The sequence below is a fragment of the Microcebus murinus genome, chromosome 22 (genome assembly GCF_040939455.1).
Source record: "Microcebus murinus isolate Inina chromosome 22, M.murinus_Inina_mat1.0, whole genome shotgun sequence".
Lineage (NCBI taxonomy): Eukaryota > Metazoa > Chordata > Mammalia > Primates > Cheirogaleidae > Microcebus > Microcebus murinus.
Genome location: NC_134125.1, coordinates 4801797 through 4825707, shown reverse-complemented (window position 1 = coordinate 4825707; position 23911 = coordinate 4801797). Strand labels below are relative to the sequence as shown.

The 23911-nt window shown below is 48.8% G+C and overlaps 1 protein-coding gene across 2 annotated transcripts in view; it reads right to left on the bottom strand.

The window, feature by feature from the left end:
* CCDC92 (coiled-coil domain containing 92) overlaps positions 1–23911 on the bottom strand; it is a 28898-nt gene that overhangs the window by 2544 nt on the left and 2443 nt on the right. Inside the window, exons 1-3 of one of the 2 annotated variants that reach the window (XM_012782158.3) lie at positions 4459–5080; positions 3576–3722; positions 2982–3023 (exon numbers count right to left, since the gene is read on the bottom strand). In XM_012782158.3, the coding sequence (XP_012637612.2) occupies positions 2982–3023; positions 3576–3705 (172 nt within the window). In that variant the 5' untranslated portion in view covers positions 3706–3722; positions 4459–5080. Of the gene's footprint in view, positions 1–2981; positions 3024–3575; positions 3723–4458; positions 5081–23911 lie in introns of those variants that run through there. The other variant, XM_012782157.3, reaches the window with a different exon arrangement.

Genomic DNA, 23911 nt, shown 5'->3' with positions numbered 1-23911 from the left:
CGAGCGCGCTGGAGGCGACCACACACAGGTGCTCCTCGACTTAGGATGGGGTCATGTCACCATACATCCTGTGTAGGCCGAAATACCATTCAGGGAAAGTGTACCGTCGGTATTTTCAACTGCCAACGCGTTTATCCAGACTTAGCCCCATCGTGAGTCAAGGAGCATACTGAACACGTGTCACCCCATGATGTTGAGCAGAGGTCGAACCATTGCACACTAGTGACTGTTTGCATTTCTGAAAACCACGTCCGTGTGTGTGCGCGAGTGCGTCCTTAATGTCAGCAAATGACCTCCCTGGAAAGGGTGTCTGCAATACTGTTTTTCATAAGGCTTTTCTCCCCCCACAACAAAAACGGATTCTGAAACAGTTGCAGAGGTGAAAAGAGTGACAGAGACGAACACAGGACTCTAAATCCACCTGTGAGACCCAGGAGCCTGGCCACCGGGGCTGGCCCCTGCGAGCAGAAATGCTGACTTGGGCACGCCAGCTCGGGCTCGGCACCCAGGGCTCTTCCCGAGGCCCGTGGGGCGACGATCCGAGTGTGCCGTCGCACCCTCGCTCAGCTGGAGGAAGGTCTGCAACCTCGGGCCTTCGGCCACGTGCCCGGCCAGGCGTGAACGTCTGGGCTTTTCCTCCCTCGGGTGCTGTGCGGGGCCGGCGGGCATCTGGGCGCTTGAGAGCAACGCCCCCCCTGGCTTCGCTCGCGCCCTCTGAAGGGCAGAGGCGGGGCAGTGCGGGAAGGCAGGAGGCCCGCGTGGTCAGGCGGGACTAGCGTTTGTGGGTGTCTGTCAGACGACGCAGGTTCAGAGACGTTAAAGAACTGGCCAAAAGCCACACGGCTGCTCCCAGTCAGAGCAGAGACTGAATGTTGAGTAGCGGGTGTTCTTTTTGGCTGTCCCTTACCATCCTAGCTGTCCTTTTCCTCCCGGGTGGCCTTGGCTCTGCACTGATGCTTGCTGGCCCTGACTGAGCAGGTGCCACTGGGGCAAGGAGCTGGCGCTGCTCTGTCCCCACTCTGGAGAGCTGCTCTCCTACTGTCCTTTCTGCAAATCAGCACCTCCTGTTCTGCCAACTTTCCACTTTTTATAGGAAGCTCCACTCCACCTCTTCCTCTCCACACGCCCTTGCCAGAAATTCCACTCTCCCCATCAAAGCTGTACATACACTGAGCTGATAGCAGCAACTGCTCTGTCACTGAAAGCAGTACTTCCCAGCCTGCATGAGCACTACATCCCTGCAGCATTATTTGACGAAATGGGGTCTCGTACTGTTGCCCAGGCTGGAGTGCAGTGGCGTCAGCCTAGCTCATGGTAGCCTCAAACTCCTGGGCTCAAGCGATCCTCCTGCCTCAGCCTCCAGAGTAGCTGGGACTATAGGCATGCACCACCATGCCCGGCTAATTTTTAAATCTTTTGTAGAGACAGTGTCTCCCTGTGTTGCCCAGGCTGGTCTTGAACGCCCGGCCTCAAGTGATCCTTCCATCTTGGCCTCCCAGAGTGCTGGGATTACAGGTGTGAGCCACTGCATCTGGCCTACAGCACTTTTTAAACATACAGATTCCCAGGCTCCCTCCCAGACTTTTGGAATCCAGGAGTCTATACTTTTAACCTGTGTCCTACAGCTTCTTAGGACTGGGTGAGGTTGGGCGCACCAAGGTAAAGCGATGACTCTCGCCACGGGGAAGGGCGGACGCCCCACCAGAACTGCCCGAGGGGCTTTCTCGGCCTCGGCGCTGAGATGCTCCTGCAAACTGCTACCTCCGGGACCCCACTGCTGCTGCGAGGACCACACCACGGGGGCAGGTGGCCTTGGGGTGCAGGGTTGAGAACCTCAACTGGAGCCGCCAAAGGGCAGGAAGTGTGCCTGTGCAGATTAGCCTGGGCCAAGAGGGACGGGAGTGGGACACCCTGGTTTTCATGACGGACAGCTCCTTTCGAGGCTTTGGTTATGGCAGGGGTGGAGGCTGGGGCCCCCAACTCCAGGTTGAAATCTCCTGGACGCGGAGCTCCCTAGCCTCAGGGGCTGCGGGATAGCACCCTGGTGGTCTGCCTCTACACAGGGACTCCTGAGGGCGGCTCCTGTCCCAAGGCCCAAGCAGTCTGACCGTGCCTTCTCCACCACACGCAGACAAATAGACTTCTTGGCTCCTGAAAGGAGCACTTAGGAGACTGTAATATGAGTAACGCCAATGGAAAACTCGGTGCTCGCTAATCCGCCAAGACTCTGCAAATAGGCCATGTCTTTTACAAGGGAGTGGACACTCTCATGAATAATAACTGCCCCCGTGGAGCCTATTTAGCAAGACGCACCTTGCCCCAGATGCAGACCCCGCGTTCTCTGCATCTCCACCCTGTTCTGGGGAGTCCGCTATTCCCACAGGCACAGGGGGCCCTGGGAAGGCCCAGTTTCTGTCTCTCATCCTTTGTGGTTCCCTGATATTCTAGAGGATTCTGGTTGGGGGAAGCATTTCTGGGACTGTAGTCCAGAGAAAGATGGTCACCGGTCCCCGGGGGCCACCTAGTGTTGTGCCACTCACCCAGCGGTGCTCAGAGAGCACCAGGCCCCTCGCTAGGCTGCGGGACGGGGCTGGGCGGTGGTGGCGTTCTGCCTAGCACTGCCATTCCTTTTCCACTATTTGGGTTCAAATCACATCTATTTTTATGTCCTGGTCACACCAGAAGCACATATTCATTGCAGAGAAGTCAGAGAATCCAGAAAAGCGTGTAACAGACATTCCAAAGACAGGTATCAATCAAAAGAAAATAAAACCACTCCTCCCCCTGCCTGCTGATACCCACTTCTGTCACTGAGGGGTCCAAACATCCCTCTCATCTTTTCTTAGCCAGCTCTTGCCAATGTGGACTCTCCATAGCACCTGTATTTTCTTTTAAGTGTGTAACTAGTGAAAACAAATGGCACCGACACAAACCACAAAAGGAAACGATACTGTGATTACCTTTTGGGGAGGAGTTCTTACCTGTCTGTTCAGAACTTTTGACTGTCAGTTCGTATGTCAAATCTAAAAAGGAAATTTTATACATTAGTTCTGTTAGGGTACATCTCAAAACCTTCATCGGCTCTGAGAATGCAGAACCGACTCCCACGATTAGGCAGCAAGTCGTGCCCAGACAGAGCAGGCTTTGGCCGCCTCAGAGGCATGCGTGAGAACAGCACGGGGTATCAGCGGCCACTGTCCTTACTAGGGTTAAGAGGGGACCCTCCTTGCCCCCAGGAGCCCCCATGCCCCCTTCCCCCAAAACACACATCCCAACGATCCACGATTAGGGAGCGGCTTGCTCTATACACTACATCTTAGTTATCCTTTCCAAACGCACTGTAAGTTCTAGCCATTGTATTTTAATCCTTTAAGTCTTCAGTATGCCAAGAAAAGGCTTTTCGGCTCTGGCTCGGTGCGTTTCCATTATGCAACACGTTCACGTGGACCCCTGCGAGGACGGGGAGCTGGGGGAGCTGGCCTGGCTGGCTTCTCCTCCGGCCCCCGTGTCCTGACGACAGGCCCTGCCGTGCCACAGCTGGCCGTCTGTCCGCGGCCCCGCCCACCCCAGGGTACCTGTGCAGTGCTGCTGCAGTCGCCGGATCTCGGCGTGCAGCCCCTTGAGCGTGCTGGCGTGCTCCCGCTGCAGGAATAAGAGGTTCTTCTGCGCACTGTGTAACTGGTTCTCCAGGTTTGTGGCTGCCATGCTGACATCCAGGTGACCTGTGGGAAACACAGCCTGGTTGCTGTCCCTGATGACGAGGGTCCCAGGGTGGTCAGCTGGGAGAGGGAGCTGCCCGCTGCCCGCCCTGCGGGGCTCTGGGTGCAGAGGGTGGCACTCCTCCGGGAGGGAGCAGGAGGAAACCAATGGAGCCTGCGGGGACCGTGGGGGTCCACATCCCGGTCACCGCAGTGAGGCCCGAGTGCAGGGACAGAAGCCTCTGCCTCCTGAGCACCTTGGTGTGTGCGCTGGTACCACGCCTGGCACCCGAGCGAGCTACGCCCAGTACGGGGTCCAGGGTCACTTAACTTGCTCATGAGGACACAGGTTAAGAGGTGGATGAGGCTGGGGGTCACACAGCCAGTAAGTCTGGAGCAGGGGTTCAAATCCAGGGCCCCCCGACTCCAAATCCTCTCCTCGCATACGCTACCTGACCTCGACAGACTCTAACCGCCCAAAACTATTCCCGACAAGGGCAGTGCCGGCTGCTCCTCACAGGGAACTGGGCGTCTGGGAACCGGGCCGCAGGCCTCCCCCGACCCGTCCGGCGCAGGCCAGAGCCAGAACAGGAGGCGGGGAGGCCCCGCCCTTCACGGGGTGCAGAGGAAACCCAAATCCTTCTTGGGAAGGTCCCGAGAGCACGTGCTCTGGGGCCACATGGTGGCTTCGGGAGTCTGGGATCCCTGCCCGATCCCTTCCCTCCCACACCCAGCCCGGCCTCCGCCCTCCAGCGCTCACCAGGGCCTCGGCTCCTCTGCCTCCGCCGTGCCCCGAGACGTGGGGAAGCCGGTCGGCCGTTCCGGAAAAGCTACCAGAGTAATTCACGGCGCCTCGCACGGCGCTGAGAAACACCGAGGACGAAGCGGGGGCTGGCTGTGAACTGCCGGGACGCAGAGCCTCGCAGCGCGGCCTCCTTCCTCTGCGGCGCCCGAGACCCGCCTACAGGAGGCGCCACGGATGAACCTGAGACGGCGACGCAGCGGGGCTGTCACCACTTCAAGCGATACGCGTCACCCCTCGTCACGCGTAAGGCCAGCGACGTGGCTGCACGCTAGCTCTGGGGCGAGACACGCGTCGTGGCTGGGACGCGGGACCCACCGTCGCTCACGCAGAGACGCCCGCCAGGTCTCCCAGCGGGAGCCACAGGGGCCGGGGCGCCTGAGAGGAGGAAATAAAACGAGGCAAAGCTCGAGAAGGGGAGCGGAAAATGTCACGCCCTGAAGAGGTCACTTCAGTCAGGGGAAGAAGGGACAAGAGGAAGCAGCGAGTGCCGGGAAACCGTTTGGTTTTGGTGGCGCGTTCACCGGTGGCCCTCGCCACAGGCAGAATGCGGCAAAGCCCGCCGGAAGCCTCAGAACTGCCGCCTGTGCAGTCATCGTCTACGCCTCTGGCCTCTGCCGGAGGGAGGCGATCGCTTGTGTGTGAGGCGACAGGACGCAGACCCAGAACCTGCACGGGAGCCGTCACAGCCCGCGCTCACCTGGCCGCCTGCTAGCTCAGTCCCCTCCCCCAGGCCCTGCAGGCAGGAGCAGGGAAGGGGACTTCTGCCTGCAGTCCCTCTGCTGTGCCCGCACGCTGCTGTGCGGGCCGCGGCCAGACGCTATTAAGTAACGTCTAAATGCAGCCGCAGCCCTATCCGCTCAGCACGTGGCCGAACACGGGAGCCAGCCGTGGCGAGGCAAGTTGGCGGGTGACCGCGTGGGCGGCGTGCTGGCCGTGGAAGGCGCGGGCCCCTCACGGCGCGGGAGCGTGGAGGCTTCACAGCCTCGAGTCACAGGAAGGAAGGACCCGGCGCTGCCTGTGCCTTTGGGCGCGACCGACCACGCTGCCCTTCCGCATACAGCAGCCCGCGTCGCTCCCGCCTCCTGGCCACCTCTCACCGGATGCCAGTCCCGAGATCTGGAGGGAATCGGGAAGTGGAACTGAGACGAGATGCGAGGCCGGTGCTGTGAAAGGACAGGCTCAGATCTGAGACCCCGTTGGCTGGAGGGAAACGCACAGCCACGTTTCAGGGGCTTGCCACTGCAGAGAAGGAACAATTTAAACCTGACCCAGAGCCCAGCGGGTCTGGAGGACAGGCCCGGCGCCTCCGCCCCTCTCCAGCACGCTCCCCAGGAGGGCACCTGGCGCCACCTGACTCCAGGATCGCCCGCCACTGCGTCCCAGTCCATCGGGGTTTCTCGGGGATCCGTCTTCAAAACCGGCTCTCAAGTCCACTCACTGACCCCAAGGCCACCCTCACCCTCAGCCGTAACTGCGGACAAACCTCCCTCCGTCCTCTCCTGCCTGCTGCGTTCCGTTTGCCACACAGATTTAAAAAAAAAAAAAAATCGAGACTGCTTAAAAACATTCAACGGTTCCCACTCCTCTGAGAATCGAGCATGTGCGCCTGGCCCTGCCACCCGCCGGCCCTTCTCCCGCCCCCAGGTCCCCGAGGCACCAGCCTTGCTCCAGGTGCCCCAGTGGGCCACACTCGTCCCGCTTTGGTGCCGTCTCACGGCCCCTCCTCTGCCCAGAACACCTTCTTGGCCTCTCTGCCGCCACCACCTTTCTGCTCTCCCTTGGGTGTCGGCGTGAGCTCACTCTCCCGGAAGCCCGGCCCCGGACGAGGCGAGGCTCTGCAAGCCCACGGCACCCCACGTGCCATGCCTTGTCCCCAGTTTCAGCTACCTGCCTTCGTGTGAGGGTCGCCAAGGGTGAGTCCATCCTGCCTCCTCGCAGACCACAGGCCTGCCCGCCCCCGCCCCGCCCCGCCCCGGCACAGCGCCCGGCTCGCCAGGGGCCGTGGCGAGCACTTGCCGACCGAATGAGCCCCGGCGTCAGTCTCTCAGGGACGCCAGAGGACACGAGGCCTTCAGGGCTGAAGAGCCTTTGCTTCCATGGGCTTCCTACTCAGGCGCTTCGTTTACAGGCATGCCTTGCTCAAAGGAAACGCGACATGCTAACATATCCTAAACCTGCAAAACAATCTCGCCCAGCCCTGACGGCACGAAATGAGGTGTGTCTGCACATGGCAATAATCGCTTCCATGTCTACCACGGGGAGCAGGAGGAGGATAAAATTGTGACCTTAGTGGCTACCCAATCCCAGTCCTAGTGTGACATTAAATGTCATTTGTAACAAATTCAAATATGATTGAAACAAGTATTCATACTCTAACTGCCTTGGTAAATCAGCAGCGCTGAATCATAGCTGCTCTATATTGCACTAGCCCGCTGTGGTAGCTACAGAAATAAACGTGCCCTTGAAGCTCCCCATCGCCACGGGTCCACAGCACGGGCAAGAACGCAAGGCGGGCAGGGGGAGTGTGATCACATGACGTGCCCAGTGCATGAGCGAGCTCCGGCAACCACTGGGAGTCCCAAGGGTTGGGGACAAGGATCGCCCACCTGGTGACGTTCACTGTCCAGCTCCCCACTTTCCTCACTCGGTGCCGACTTAAAAGGCTCCAACGTGGAGACGCCCCCTGTGCAGGGCGTTCTACGGTTGTTAGGGCACACCTGAACAAGACAGGTCCTCCTGGGGCGAGGAAACGCATCGCATCTCCAAATGGCATCCAAATTACCAAATTATCTTCTAATCGGCCCAAAAGGATAACGATATCACTGGCTTTCTGAGGGCAAAAGAGTTGCTATGGTTTGAAAGACAGCGACGTCGGCCGGGCGCGGTGGCTCACACCTGTCATCCTAGCACTCTGGGAGCCAAGGCGGGCAGATTGCTTGAGGTCAGGAGTTCGAAAACAGCTTGAGCAAGAGCAAGACCCTGTCTCTACTATAAACAGAAAGAAACTAATTGACCAACTAAAAAATATATATATACAAAAAATTGGCCGGGCATGGTGCCGCATGCCTGTAGTCCCAGCCACTTGGGAGGCTGAGGCGGGAGGATCACTTGAGCCCAGAGTTTGAGGTTGCTGTGAGCGAGGCTGACGCCACAACACTCACTCTAGCCTGGGCAACAAAGTGAGACTCTGTCTCAAAAAAAGGAAAGAAAGACAGTGAAGTCTTCAATTTTCATCCTTAGCTGCTGCCGACACGTAATCGCGTGGAGATCTAATCCTTCCAGCAGTCTGACGCGGACGGAGCTACGGAAGCACCCTGCTTAGGCCAAGACAGCCCTGGGGGAAGCGCAGGTAATTCCGAGGAAGAAACGGACTTGCTCCGAGAGGCCGCGTTCGGTACCTGAGGCACTCTAGGAATCGAGACACGAAGGAGCACTCGCTGCCGACCCCTGAGAGGGTCAGCGTGACGGATGGAGGCAGAAAGGCAGCGCCACACGTGAATAAAGCAGGTTGCCGAGCAAAGGCACCCGCCGTCCGAGTCCGCGTGTCAACACTGATGGAGGCGACACTCAGAGGCGCCTTGCAAACGCTGCGCTTCCTGTGTCAAGAGGGCGCACGCTACAAACTGTGGGCTCTGTGCGGCAGCCTTTCGTCTCGGGGCAATCCAATCTTGTTTCCACGCGTTACTGGGGGCCACCAGCAATGTTACAGTCATTTGCCCAACCAAAGGCAGCGCGGCCTGCGCGGTCCCCTTCCCCCCTGGAGACACTGCCCTCCGCGGCACAGAGTGGCGTTCCAAGTGGCTGGCATGCCCGGGCCGCCACGGCACGGCAGAGGGCCAGCCCCACACGGGCGAACATGCGCGGCTCCGCTAGTTTCTGGCCCAAAGAGCTCCGCAGAAGCCACGCACGAGGGCGCCGGCAGGTGGAAAGCCCGCTGCCTGCGTTACCGTGACCACGACTCTAAGGTTAAGCCACACACACACTTTTCCCTGTGGTAAAGTCACTAGGTGTTAAATTTCTGTTAATTTACTGTTTACAAGTTTAGAAAAACTAACATTCAAGAAAAGCTTTCCATTCCAAATTCTACAGAGATGGGCTCTGGAGTGGGGTGGATACTGCCGCCGTTTCTGGTGACACCGTGATTAAAGGAGGGGCGTGGAGAGAAGAAGGGCCCCAACTCACTGGGCCTGCTCCCTGGCACATGAGGACAGTGGCTTCAGTCTTAGTCCCATCCTGATCCAAACGTGCCGTTCCTGCCTCTCTCTCAGGCATCACGATGCATAAATGACGAGCGACAATTCTGTGTGTGTGGGCCATCTCGACCGGCACGAGCACAAAGTGCTCTCCCCTTTCCCGTCACCTAGGTCATTTGCTCTCACAGCGTCTCCGAGGGACAAGAGGACATAAACCAAGGAGCGCACCCGAGCCTCGCAGCTTGGCCCAGCCCTCAGGTTCTGTGGGTGACAACCTTAAGGTCTGGGGGAGATTTAATGTCACGCGGAAATTCGGATGCTTTACAAGCTGCATACATGAAACCTCTGACACCCTGAGACCGCGGAGGAAAACCAGCAGCCTGTGGAGGGAAGGCGGCGTCCCTCCAGCACGGCGCGGGCCACGGGCCGCCTCGCCACAGCACCACTAACGGCAGGCTCCATCGCTGTCTAGACTTCGGGCTAGAAAACCACGCGGGAAAAGGCACTGCTGACCACCGACACAGCAGACAGACCTCTAGGAGTCTCGCCGGCAATACTGGCCGAGCTTTCCAGGAAGCTGGGTGCGGGGAGGCGTTCTGGGCCCGGCCAGCGCCCTCACAAGGCAGCGAGACTAGCTTGGGGACAAAGAGCGAGGTATCCCACCCTGCAGCACGTGTGCCCTGACTCCCGGGATGCCCACAGATGCCCTGTCCCAGGGCCAGGGCCACACTCACTCTCTTCCTCTCCAAGGCCAGGCCAACAGGAGCCCCCAGGGGGCTGAGTCAGCAACAAGGCTGTTCTGGGAAAAAGCAGCACTCAGCTCGGCCACCAGCTGCCAGGCCACTCTGATGCTACTGTGGGGAGGAGCCGAAGCCACACTCATCTCTTCCCTTCTTCAAAATACACCTTTCACCCGCCTTCCTCTGATCGCATCGCACCTCTTGTGCTCTGGGGACCAAGCCCACAGCCCTAGTGGCGCTGCCAGGTCAGCCTGGCCTCCCCTCCCCGCCCCACCAGGTGCCCTCCCTGCTCCGCGCTCACTAACACCAGTGTCCTCTGGGCCCCAGCCACACCCCTCCAACACAGGGCCTTTGCACGTCTTGTTCCCTTGTCTGGAACACTCCTGGCAAACCACCTCCCGCCCCTCGGCCTAATTAACTCCCATCCGTCCCGCACATCTGAACTCATGCATTACGTACGTGCTTCAGATGACTTTATACACCTCATAATGGTACCGAGGGGAGAGCTGAACCAGAATTACATTGCATTAACCAAAAAGCGCTGCGGCAGCATTGATTTGGACATGACCTCATCCCATAATTTCTCGACATGCCAGAAGCAATATTGTAAAGTAGCCCTACACTGCATTTCTTAGACTGAAAGAAATGGAATTATCTTTGGTAGTAAAGGGTCTCACCATTTAATAATGGGAAATTTGTTTCTGAGCAAACAAAAGCAAACCTATCTTTTAGCTGAACACAAAGCCTGTGGAAATAGGGTAATAATTTTAGAATCTGAAAAAATAGCACACCAGTACTCAGGTGGTAGCTGTGAATTAGTTATAACAAGCTATTTTAGATTCTAGGCATGAATAAGTTATAACCCATTCACATTCGGGCCTCTCCCACCGGGCCGAGGGGAAGGACCGGCGCCCCGCCACCCTCTCCGAGCGCCCGCAGGGGCCCGACCCGCTGCCAGGCCCTCACAGACGCAGCGGCTCGGCGTTCCCGCACGAGGACCTCTGAGGACTTTTCTGGGGGAGCTTTCTGTACGCTCTGGAGTCCTATAGCTTGAGCCATCAAGAGAACGTAGGTTGGCCAGGGGACAAAAGCAGCAATTGCTGAGGTTAAGTGTAAGAGGAGAGTAAAATGATTGCTAGCAGGGAGGGGGTATTTTCTCAGTAGATTCACGGGCTCAGAAAATGTTGAGGGCGAAGAAACCTGCAAAAGCAGCATCCAACCACCCCTTTGTTTCGAGATTAAGAAATCGAGGCCCAAGGAAGATGTGCTTCGCACAGTGAGACAGGCGACAGACACCTGAGGAGTTAGACTGTGTTTGAGGCTAAGTCTGAATCCTATGCCTAACTCACAGGGTGCTTTACGTGATAAATGCAAGCAGGCATGGTGTCTGCCATACAGTAAGTGCTCAATACATGTTAGCTATATTATTTTTATATGAGTATTGGTCAACGGTTCTATAAATATACCTCAAAGTTGTTCACTTAGTCCTACTGGGGTACTTCCTGAGCATCACTAAGTATGGAAATGAACTGGCAAAGAAAGTCCAGTTATTTTCAAAGAGGAAAACATAGAAGCAAACAGAAGCGTCTTCTAGTGGCCTTTATCCTCCATTTTCACTGGAAAGGAGCCATCCGGGGAAGCAGATGAAGAGAGGTAGGCAGAGCAGGGCGCCCTGAGGGACAGTAAAACCTACTTCTTCCTTTGAAACAATCTATAGTACTCTACAAGAGGCTATAAAAAGGTCCAAGGCTAATTAGGCCATCCACTCTCAATCCAAAATACCTGCTTTTAAGAAAAGAACCTTACCATCTCTGAAAATGAATACTGATGTTACTCTGAATTCACAATACCCCGAGGATAAGTAAACTGTTTACGTTGGAGGACCCTACCATTCCTACTTGTACATGTATTTAAGAAATTCAACTAGTAAGTGTTGTGAAGATCCCAAAAAGATAGGGCAGCCAGAAAAAGGATATCATTTCAAGGAGGTTAGGTAATAAGCATTTAACAATGACTCCAGGAATATTTTGGTAAAAAGAGTGGACACCATGACAAAATGAGAACAAAAAATGTTGAAGGCAAAGGTGCAATTATTTTTTAAAGACTTAAAAAGTCTTGCTTATTAATTATTCTTAAAGAATTAGGGTTTTTTTTAAAACCTAATAAAAATGGGTATGGTTAAGAGCTTAGCACGGGAGTCAGAGTCTTGGGTTCCAGTTCTGATTAGCCACATTCAACTGCAACCTAAGTCCTCACCTTTCTCTTCTACAACAAGAGAAATAATCATAGTACCTACAAGACATAGTGACTGGGGGGATAAAATGAGATTTTTCAGATAAAACATTTAGAGTGTGTCGCATTATTGTAATAAAGTGGTAGCTGAACTAAATTTGGACTCATCCAAATGTGAGAACTTTGGATGGAGATGTTTTGTGGGGAGCCCTATTCTCTGGGTAGGCAGCAGACATCTTCTTTTAATAGATAAAATAACTTAGATAAGTTTCTAAAAGCTAAAAAGAAAACTCTAGTGGAAACAAACAAAAAAAAAGTCTTGTATTTTGCAAGATAACCACCACACAAAATAATCTGAACGTCAATAAGGCATATGGCACATCTAAACTATGCAATAATTAAAAAATAATGTAGAGTTATTGACAAGGGAATATGTCTATGATAGGTTAAGTTAAAAAAAAGTATGCTGAAAGCTATATGCATATCATCACATTTTTGTATATATAAGTAGAGGAAAAATCTAGAAGGATATATTCCAAAGTGTTAAAAAGCATTTATCTCTACATGGTAGATAGACTGTGGGTGATTTTTTTTTCTTTTTTTTTTTTTTGACACAGAGTCTCACTTTGTTGTCCAGGCTAGAGTGAGTGCTGTGGCGTCAGCCTAGCTCACAGCAACCTCAAACTCCTGGGCTCAAGCAATCCTCCTGCCTCAGCCTCCCGAATAGCTGGGACTACAGGCATGTGCCACCATGCCCGGCTGATTTTTTCTATATGTATTAGTTGGCCAATTAATTTCTTTCTATTTATAGTAGAGACGGGGTCTCGCTCTTGCTCAGGCTGGTCTCGAACTCCTGACCTCAAGCAATCCACCCACCTCGGCCTCCCAGAGTGCTAGGATTACAGGCATGAGCCACTGCGCCCAGTTGACTGTGGGTGATTTTTAATTCTTGAAAATTGTACTGGTATGACCTAAAGCTTCTTTAATGATGAACACATATTACTTTAGAGATAGAAAAAATTATAAAGCTTTTCTTGTAACAAAAATAATCACTAATTATCCACTAACAAAGTAGCATCATATGTTTTAATAATATTATCCCAAGGTTATCATGGATTGCCAGAATTGTGATTCGTTTACAGGCACGAAGAAGAATTAATGGGAGTGCAGTTTTTACAAAAGCACCAATTTAGTGTCCCCAAGATATGTAGAAAATGACAATGATGAACTCTTAGGTACCTCCCCCCCTATGCATTATACATTCCCCCTGACATTATCCATCATAAAATACAAGGCCCATCAATAATTCTTTAGACACTGACAGCCATTTCCTTCTGAAAGAACGTACAGCCCAACATTAAAGTTATAATAGATGTGATTAGAGAGATTGGCAATTAGACGTGGAAATAGGATCCGCGTCCTGTCTGGGAAGTCTGCAGTCACCAGAGGCCTACATGATGGATTTATTAACCGGGTTTCTACACACTCTGATTATCTCATACTGGAGGAGTTTCTATTTGGCTTCTATTTAAAAACCACGTCATGTGTCTGTACACTGATAAGGCCTCGGCCCTTCTGTGTGAAAATGTCTCAAGAAAGCAAGTCAGTATTCCAGTTTGCTTAAGGGTGTCTCTAAGTGGGCTGTGCAGGCCAAGGCAGGCAAATGCATGAGCTCCCACAGTCTCCCACGGTGACTTCTGGGAGTGCTCTGGGCCTCATGGAAGACTGGATTACTAATAGCCAGGATGCTGGCACCCTGTGGAAGACCCTACCCCAGGAGGTGGGGCCACCAGCACCCTACCTCCTGACCCTTAGAACCAGGAGTGGTTGTTACTCAGGCATGGGCATGTGCCTGCAGAGCCAGCTCAGCACTTTCTATTTCAAAGAGAGCCTCAGAGAGAAGTTGCTTCTACAAGGAGGTAGTGGCCAAGTGCCAGGTGGGGCTGTGGTGGCACTGCTCTGCCTGCATCCTCCTGCCCTTTCTGGGCAGCCCCCATCATGGCCGCCCTTTGGTGTTCACTCAAATAGCCTTGTTTCAGGAGCTAGAGCTGGAAACATTTGCAACTTAATAGAAATGTCATTTGGGAACTTCTAACAAGCTTGTCATTTACGAAAATGATCCTGAGCCAACAATTTAAGGACATAAATATCTCACAACTTACCAAATAGTAGTGATATTTTCTTTTAACGGAAAGGAAAATAAGCAGTTCCTGTTTAATTAGTGTTTCTATTTCCAAGTCTGATTGTGATGACTATAGATTTTAATTGTCTACTGGTTGATAACTAAAAGATACAGCGACCCCAAATGCCAAACTGTCTTTTCACACTAATGAAACAGGAGATATTTCTTAAATCTTAGTGCATGATTATCAAAATCTAAACTGCGGTTCCTAGGCCAAGAAGATATGTTCACTTGCTTTAAAAATCTCTCTCTGTATCTGTCAAACAGCCGAACCATTTCAGCTGACTTAACTGAAATGGCTTCTTTTATCCATTTTGTGGGTCTGCCTAATTATGGTATAGGTTTTAAAGAAAGTAAGTTATTCATGGACTGAAACTCTATATACTTTAATTTAGCCATACCTTTCCTTTATTACTCACAAAAAGTAAAAGAGGCAATTGTTTCATTAGCTATAATAAAACAGATTTTGCTAAACTGGGCCTCTGAGAAGATGACTGTCACTTATAGAGAGAAGAGACGTTATCCTTGTGGTATGGTAGAAAGAGCTCTGCCTGGTCCCAGCCATGTCATCTTAGACAGCATAAGAATTTGGCTATGGGATCAAGCAAAAATAAGTCAACTCCTCTGACCTGTCTACAAAATGGGCCCATGCTGATTACTTCACAAGAGTTTAAACAGGCAGGACATTAGCGATCTTTAACATTACTAAAATAGTCCAACAACAGTCAATTCAGTAAGCCAAGTCACCATGACAAGACATTTACTCATTACATACCTTCTGGTGACCAATAATAAAATATTTATTCTTACGGGACATTTATTTCTTTGGGTTAACATAGCTGAAGTACCTTTTTAAAAGTATCTTTTTTTTAAAAAAGTAGTATCTTTTTAAAAGAAGAAAAACAATTTTTTAAGACAGCGCTTACCATTTCCCTAGGTCTTCATGTCCTAGAACCTGTTTTTGATGGTTTCAACATGTCCATTTATGCCTGCCTGACCCTTGCCTTTCCATCTAGCGATCCACCAGCCCCAACATGGATGTTCAGTTCTTTAAAAGTTTCCTTTCCGTGAGCTTCCTGTGTGTGTGGAGTAAGGGAGGCACATTTACTGAAGACATTTCAGGCTGGCTCCCATAAAGTTCTTTCCACTCACAATCATTCTTTATGTCGTCAGGGAACGAGAGAACCCCCAGAATCATATGTTCTAGTTCCTTGGTAGGTCATGCATTAAGTTCCAGGAAAACAGCAGCACTCCCTGTAAGACATCTATCCATGAAGAACGTCTGCCCTTGAAAAAACACCAGCAACGCCAAGGTCCAGACGGAGCCGTCAGTGTGAGAATGACGCCAGGTAAACAGGTTCTGTGTGTGTTATTTTAAGGCTTGTCTTTGCAACCAATCTGGATCATCTTAGATCAATGAGCCATTAGTATATTAACCCAGGAGACATAAATGAAAACCAGTAAAGGAGAGTAAAATGGGAGAATGGGAGGCAGGACAACCGTATTTCACGGATGACATGTCACCAGTGGGAGGAGAGCAGGAGAAATTGGGGAACGGAAAGCACTCATTAGGATTTTTCAAAGAATGGGATGCCATCCAGTACTTTCTTATTCTAACTGCCCTTTATCTTATTAAAGGTCACTATTTTTCATTTGCACTTTTGTCACTTTTTCCATTTGTACAAGTGTCTTTGTTTTCTTCTTATATTTGCCCTCGTGCTCCCACAATGGGATTAATTATAATCCTTGCTTTGTGACACACTCCTTCAGGGCCCACTTTTATTTAGATACTTTTATTAATAAGCACCCAATGTAGCCACATTTTTGGAACTCAGAAATTTTGGTTCAGAGTGACCATATTTCCCATCTGGAGTATAAAATTCTGAGGTCGATGTTTCAGCTGCTTCTAGTTGCTCCAACTATGATGACGCCCTATTGGTCAGGCAGGAGCCTGGGCGGTTCCTATTTCCTCCTAGTTTGTGGAGCATGCAGGATGGTCACCTTAGGTCACACGGCACAGCCACTGTCCTCACCGCTCAAGGGAGAGCAGGGAGCAGCTTCAATGCCAGCGACGCAGGTGCCGCGCACGCCCTCAAGGCCTTCCCGCTGGCCTGCCCTGTCTCTCGAGGCTGTGGCTGCTGCACTTCCAAGTGTGGCAACAGCGGTTGTTTTGGACAATTCTGTCCTGACACAGCCTTTGAGTCAGAAGATACTCAAAAAAGGCATGTTTTAATCATGAAAAGCTGAAAATCATTAGTAAAAGCAGTGACTTATGGCTGTTATTTACCAGGTGTCCTTGTGCCAGGTGCACAGTAATCACTTGATTCGTGAAGATAGGTATGGTTATACCCATTTTTTAAAGAACTGAGGCTCAGAGGAGTAAAGACACTCACCTAAACCTACAAGCACTAACAAGTGCCTGGGTTAAATGCAAATCCATTTCCAAAGGCTGCCACCTTCTTGGCCATGTGCCTTCCTGAAGTGTTCTCCAATCAAAACTTGCAGCGTTTGGAACCTGAAGTTCCCACGCAGCTCTGGCAGGTAAGGATGAGCTGCCTTCCCAAAAGCATGCATATAAACTAGCTGTCCTTCCCTCTACCATATCCTCATGCCAGTAAGGGAAATTTTCCAAGCTCTCTCATGCTTACCAACACAAAACACAGTCTAGTACCTACTGAGGGGCATGGATTGAGTGGGATCGCTAATTTTCACCGACTGTAGCAAACCCTTTTTTAAAGGGCCAGGTCCAGTTATTAGAGACATTCCTTATTCTAGGTGCTGGGGATATATATAGCAGGGAACAAGACAGAAAAGTGCTTTTTCTTTTAAGAGTTTGGAGTTTCTTTTAAGAGAGAAATGGTCAGTTCCGGTGTTTTCTGTGCATTCGATGTTCGGTCCAAGGGTGGCCATTTAAGGGTGCAGTGGCAATACTGCTGCTGCTGATGACAGTAGCTGCCACCTGTCCAGTGTTCACTGGGTGCCAGGTCCTGCACTGAGGCTTCCTGGCCATATCTCCTTGGACCTTCACATGCTCTGTGAGACAGGGACCTTTTGTCCCCAACTTGTGGTGAAATTGAGGCAGACAGCGCTTAGATAATTTGCCTTATTGAGGATTACACATAAACTTGGTATTTTCCTGGCACTTTGTGGATCCCTCTTTCCATTTCAAGGAGAGAGAAACTGTGCTATCATAGGCCTACATATTTTTTTTTGGTCAGAAAAGAGTTGATTATTTACTCAGAAATTCTTTTAGCTGAATCTTAAAGCGCTCAATGACAAGATTCTACTAAGGGGTAAGGTTCTCCATCGGTTGTAGTTCGGGTGAAAGTGGACGGTACAGATGGGATACACTCAATCCATGAGCTGCTACAGTGACATAACAGGGCAGAGATTAACCCCAGGCTCTGAATCCAGACTGCCGTGGTTTGAATCCTAGCTCTGCCACTTACTAACTAAACCACCTTGGGCAAGTTAAATGTAACTCCCTGTGCCTCACTTTCCTTATCCACAAAATGGGAAATTAGTACCTGCCTCATTCGGTGTTGTGAAGACTGAGTTTAATCTAAAGAGGGGCTATCCGATAGAACTTTCTGTGATGGTGGAAATACTCTATTCTCCGTGGTCCAATAACATAGCCACAAGCCATGTGTACCTATTGAACACTTGAAATCTATGTGGCTCATGTGCCTGAGACACTGAGTTTTTCATTTTATTTATTTTTATTTGGATTAATTAGAATTTAACTATCCCCATGTGGCTGGTGTCTACCATATTGGCAGTACAGATCTAAAGCATTTAGAACCATGCCTAGAACTGTGTGTTTGCTATTGTCATTACTCCAATATGGAGAGTCACACAAACAGGTTTCATTTGCTCTCAGATAAACCATCACAGAATCTGCTGTGGCCTGTTTTCATTTTGCACTGCAGATCATAACGTAACAATTTTAACGTCCATTATCATCATACTAGGCCACTTTATGTCTTCATAGCATGTATCACTATCTAAAACTAGGTCATTTATCTTTCTTACCTTACTAGCATGTAAACTCTTAAAAGAAAAAGCACTTTTCTGTCTTGTTCCCTGCTATATATATCCCCAGCACCTAGAATAAGGAATGTCTCTAATAACTGGACCTGGCCCTTTAAAAAAGGGTTTGCTACAGTCGGTGAAAATTAGCGATCCCACTCAATCCATGCCCCTCAGTAGGTACTAGACTGTGTTTTGTGTTGGTAAGCATGAGAGAGCTTGGAAAATTTCCCTTACTGGCATGAGGATATGGTAGAGGGAAGGACAGCTAGTTTATATGCATGCTTTTGGGGCACTGGAGTTAGTGAGAAAGCTCTCAAATAAAAAGACTAAAAAATTATCAAGCCATACAAGAGTTAAAGTTTCTTTTCTGTGGGAAGGAAACTATGGCCTCGTTTAGGACCTTTTGCAGGTATCTTATCTGGTGTAGCTTACTGACCCCTGGAAAACGTACTTCTGTTAATGAGCCAACCATGTAAACTGTTGGTGCTGACATCCTAGTACAGCATCAGCCCTGAGACGTAGCCCTGCCACGGGTAAACTGAGGGCTCAGGTCATGTTTTATGAACTTTTCGGTGGCACTCAGAAGCTCAGAAACTCAGAAAATGCTCGTGCTGAGCTTTGATGACGCTCAAAGTGTCACAGACCATTTCCTTGGTCTGTGAAAGATTGAGAAAAATGAGGAGTTTCCCATAGAGCTAACTTTGCTTGACTCAAAGGAAAATTATTTTCATTTTAGAGTTGCCAAATTAAAGAATGCACTGTTCCATGAATTGTGAAGCCTGGGAAGCAGGTGAATCACCAGGAGCTTAATATCATAATTGATTTTGTTTTTTAATTTGCTTTTTGAAGTTTACAAGGCTTGTTGTTATACAACAGGCTGGGCAATCACTCCTCCCGTTAAATATGCATCTAGAGGCCGAAGATCAAGCCAGCATATGTTTCTAAAGTGCTCACTGTGTACTTAGTTCTATGCTTACAATTTATTTGGGGATATGAGACTCAGCCTCTAAAGTACAAAGAAAACAATGTATAATTAAATCCTCATGAGATATACGCCAAGGACAGGAGCCGGGGGAAGGCCGTCTGTGAGGCCTGCCCATCACTGTGCCCGCAGCTACTTCCCTGCCTGTCTCCTGCACCAGGCTGGGTAAATCCCTGCACGGCAGGGCCAGGTCTAATCATGACAGCATTCCTGGTACCTTACACGTTGCCAGGCACATGGAAGGTGCCTAGTGAATCTTGAGTGAATAAGGACTGGAATGACAAAGGTTTTATTCAGAAGAGGTTAGAACTAAGCTGAGACTTAAAGGATGGGCAGTTTGCATAGGAGGAAGCATTTCTGGTGAGGTAAATATGAATGAACTTTTAGAAGTAGCAGTGGGACCATTAAGCTACCTGACACGGAAAGAACATTCTGGGGAGTGGTGGAAAACAAGGTTTGATAGAAAAGCTAGTGTCAGGATTTAAATTGCATATTGAAAGCTACTCAGAAAAGTTGAGATGGAAAAGATTAGAAATGGGGAAAAGCTGAGTTTTTACCCAAAACAGGCAAAATTCCTACTGAAGGGAACTTAGTCTGACAGGGAAGATACAGGACGAAGGAGAAGGTACCTGCAGAAGCGGCACAGCCTTCATCTCGAGGGAGAGAGCGTCAGCACAGAACCACCTTTCACTGAGACACGCCACAGGTTATAAACACGCTAAGGAGTAGGTATTATTATCATTCTGCACATCAGCAAACAAGCTTAGAGGGGTTCAATGCCTTCCTTGAAGTCACAGCTTATAGTAGGTAGGGCTGGGACCATCCCAAGCCAGTGTGACCCTGAGGCCCGTGCTCTTAACTATACACCACATTCCTTAATCAAGGTGAGACGTTGGAACCCACTAAGATGTACAAGCGCAAATTCTGCAAAGATAGGACATTGTTCATCCCACATTCCAGTTGTTAAAAGTTCTCTTCTGCCCCTTTCTTTCTCTGTTTTAAGTTGTGAGTTGCTCAGGTCTACTCTTGTGCTTAGTGCTAACAGCATTCCAAGTGCTTATTCTTGAGAATTCTGCGTGTGTAAAAAACCCTCAGAATAAGAGAAAAAATGTTTCTTCTCTCCTAAAGCTGCAGAAAAGCAGACCCTATTCTTGGTTAAGAAGCTAGTTCTGTTAAAGAACTACAAGCATACTCTGCTACTCAGTGTGGAAATGAGTATAAAAATATACAATTTTTTTCTGTTATTACCACATATTTTAAGACATCTGGGCTTTAGAGATTGTTGCCAAATCCTTTAAAATATAACCTTTAACGTCTAGAAGTTTGCTTTTTAAATTGGTTGCCTTACTTGATAATTTATTGTCTTAATAATATAATATGATGCGACATCTTTTTGAAGATACATAAACTTTTAGGGTTTTCTGGTTAGCTGGAGGGGCTTGGAATTTCTCCATACAGAAGACTAAAACAAATGTCGATGCTGATAAATTCTTTACTCAAATGTAGTTTGAGTCTGCCTGTTTAAATCAACGATTGGTGCAATGATTTACTCGGCTGACCAGAACGGGGAGTAAGGAGAGAGAGAAAGATGGTGATTGTGCCGAGACAAACGCAATCTGGCAGAGCGGCAAGAGTAACCTGCAGGTGGGTCTTGGTGAGGAACCGGGCTGCTTCTGCAATCTGACTCTAACCTGTGTACAACACCATCAGCACACGTTGTGTTTTTTTTTTTTTTTTTTTTTTTTTTGGAAGAGACCTTTTCCAAGTAGAAAATCGCTTTAACATTTACCAGCTCAACACTAATTACTTTAAGTTCTCCAATATATTTGTGCCAATTACAAAGCTTAAATTATGGCCCTTTTTGTAAACAGAGTTTCCTGGTGACCATGGAGCCTATACTTTGATTTCTCCCAGCCTGGAAAGCTTTTCTTAAAATACTAGTGTATGTAAAATGTTAGGCGTTTTGACATGATTTCATGCTTACTCAGGTTTTATTTTTTTCTATCTAACCTTGTCTTCTACCGTTCCCCCAGAATGTTCTTTCTGTGTCAGGTAGCTTAATGGTCTCGCTGCTACTTCTAAAACTTCATTCATATTTCCCTCACCAGAAATGCTTCCTCCGATGCAAACTGCCCATGCTTTAAGTTTCAGCTTTCTAACCTCTTCAGGATAAAACCTTTGTCACTCTAGTCCCTATTCACTCAACATTCACTAGGCACTTCCATGTGCCTGGTAACGTGTAAGGTACCAGGAATGCTGTCATGATTGGACCTGGCCCTGCCGTGCAGGGATTTACCCAGCCTGGTGCAGGAGACAGGTAGAGAAATAGCTGCGGGCACAGTCATGGGCAGACCTCCCACGGCTCCTGTCCTTGGTGCCTTTATCCCCAGACAATAGGGCTCGGCCTTGGTCATCTCTGAACCAGATCCTGATGCCATGCACCCTCACTGTACTGATAAACTTTTCTGTCAAAAACTGACTTGGCCACTTTCTTTACGGCAAACAATTCCCACTTGAGGCCTATCACATGAGGCACAGGCTGAGGAGGATTACACACCCGTTCTGTTCCCAGAGCAATGGTATGTCAATGAGCACATGAACACCTTAATGGCTGGAAGCTGCTGCTCTCTTCCACTAGAACTTTCTGGTCATGAGGACACAACCGGAAGATAAAGATGATTCACTACTAAAGACTGACCCTTCTGGAGAAGGAGGGGCCATACCTAATAACCCTGCTATATTCTTGTCTATGGGAACATAAAACTAAACAAAAACCTCAAACCCTTCTTCATGTTTCTTATCAGTATGCAAGATTGAAATATTCCTCCAGCCACTGAGGGAGAAATTAACCACCAGAACCTTCACTTGGTATTATTGGTACTGGTGCTGCGGCATGAGCGTAACCTCCTACATTTTTTCATCATTAGAAAAATGAGATGAGAAATCATTAGAAAAGTATGGAGATCCTGGGATAATTATGCTATGACAGAGATGGAACTTTATCTTGGGAAACCAGTGTTTTTATGCATGTTCTGGGTTATACCAAAGATGGCCCTTTCAGAGCATAAATGTGCAACATTAAGAAAGTATTGTAATCTGGGAATTATAATTTATATGTAGCAGTAATATTTAAGCAATGTTACATTAGGAAATGGGATTAAAATGATGGCTCATAAACTCTCTTACCTGTCTGGTAAATAAGAAGGGCACGGGATGTATTTAGAAATAGACTGGGAAGGAAATCTGAGGAGCAAAGGATAATGGAATTTATGCAGATCTAAATTTAATATCTTAAGTGTTGCCAAAGTGCAATGAAGAGAAAATTTGTAGAAGCAGAGTATGATAGGCCTCATATTTCATTTATTAAAAATGCTCTTCTTTTTACCCCATAAGTAAAAGCAACATGCCTCTCAGAATTGCTCTTTTTGTTTGGTGCTAACCAATGGAATCTTCTAAAATTATTTATGATGGGGGGGGTAAACTGGGAATAATCATCAAAGTACTAATGTTAGTCTGCTCTCCAGTGTGGAGATTTGCACAAAAATGTAAACTGTTTTCTGATTAACAAAGAAGTCTTTTAAGTTGTCTGTGTGATGTCTTAGAGGTTATGGCTAGAAGCTTTAAATGTAACTTTTAGCTTCTAGGAAGTTTAAAGTAGCAACTGAGTTTTTTCCCTGAAGAAATAAATGCTTCTAAGGCTTTCTTACTTTACTTTTTGTTTGGCCAGAAAAACTTGACATGTTTCTCTTTTCCCTTCATGCATACAGTGTAAATAAATGATGTATTCCTTGTTCAAACAAAGTTTGAGAGTCTTTGCTTCTTATCACACCCAAGTTCAGTAGATGGGTAACAGGCACAAAGAGACAAACTCATCTGGTAATGAAGAAAGGAACTATTTAAAAAATATTTTTAGGCCGGGCGAGGTGGCTCACGCCTGTAATCCTAGCTCTCTGGGAGGCCGAGGCAGGTGGATTGCTCAAGGTCAGGAGTTCGAAACCAGCAAGAGTGAGACCCCCGTCTCTACTATAAATAGAAAGAAATTAATTGGCCAACTAATATATAAAGAAAAAATTAGCCGGGCCTGGTGGCGCATGCCTGTAGTCCCAGCTACTTGGGAGGCTGAGGCAGGAGGATCGCCTGAGCCCAGGAGTTTGAGGTTGCTGTGAGCTAGGCTGACGCCACGGCACTCACTCTAGCCTGGGCAACAAAGCGAGACTCTGTCTCAAAAAAAAAAATTAAAAAATTAAGTACATGTACATATTAATTCAAAATTGTTCTTTTCTCTAACTTCTTGCTAAATTGGAGAAGTCAGAGCCGGGTTTAACTCAACTGGCCTCACTGCCGTCTTGCTCCCTATCAATCCTTGTGTGCTGAGCACACTGGTGTTCACGATAACTGCTCTGCTCCCTGGCCACAGCCTAGAGTCCTAACCTCACTGACCCACTTAACACATGTGCTGAGATCGACACTCGGTAGCCTAACGCTTGTTATAATGGATACATCATTATTACCGTTGTTGATAAAAATAATTTCCAAGATTGCCACAGGACAAAGAGGGCACATCTTTGTCTTCTTCAAACATAAAGCTCCAACTCACCCAATCTTTTCAGTTCACTGTAATTCTACTTCTTGGCTTTGTTTTACCCTCAGCTGCCAGCATTTATTTAAAAACTATGCAGACATACTGAAGAAAACATCAATACAACTTACCGTAGGTGGCTATGACTGGACTTTTTGCTGTGAAATTTGAGTCATGTTTGAGTAATGAAATAAACAGAAACTAACAGGCAGAGCAAGCACAAGAATCATCTCAATCAGTATCATCTAAACAGCATTTTCAGCTGAGAAAAAAACCAATTCACCTTCACAACTAGCCGTCTCTCAAAAAAATGACTGACATTGTCCCATTTTTAAAGAGAGCTTCTAAAAAAAAAAAAAGATTCCTCTGCCTGCCTTCCTAGAAAAGGGTAATTTAAAAAGAGTCATTTAAAACAACACATTGAATGGGAGGGTGTTTTATTACCTGTAATGCCCCATACAAATGCAA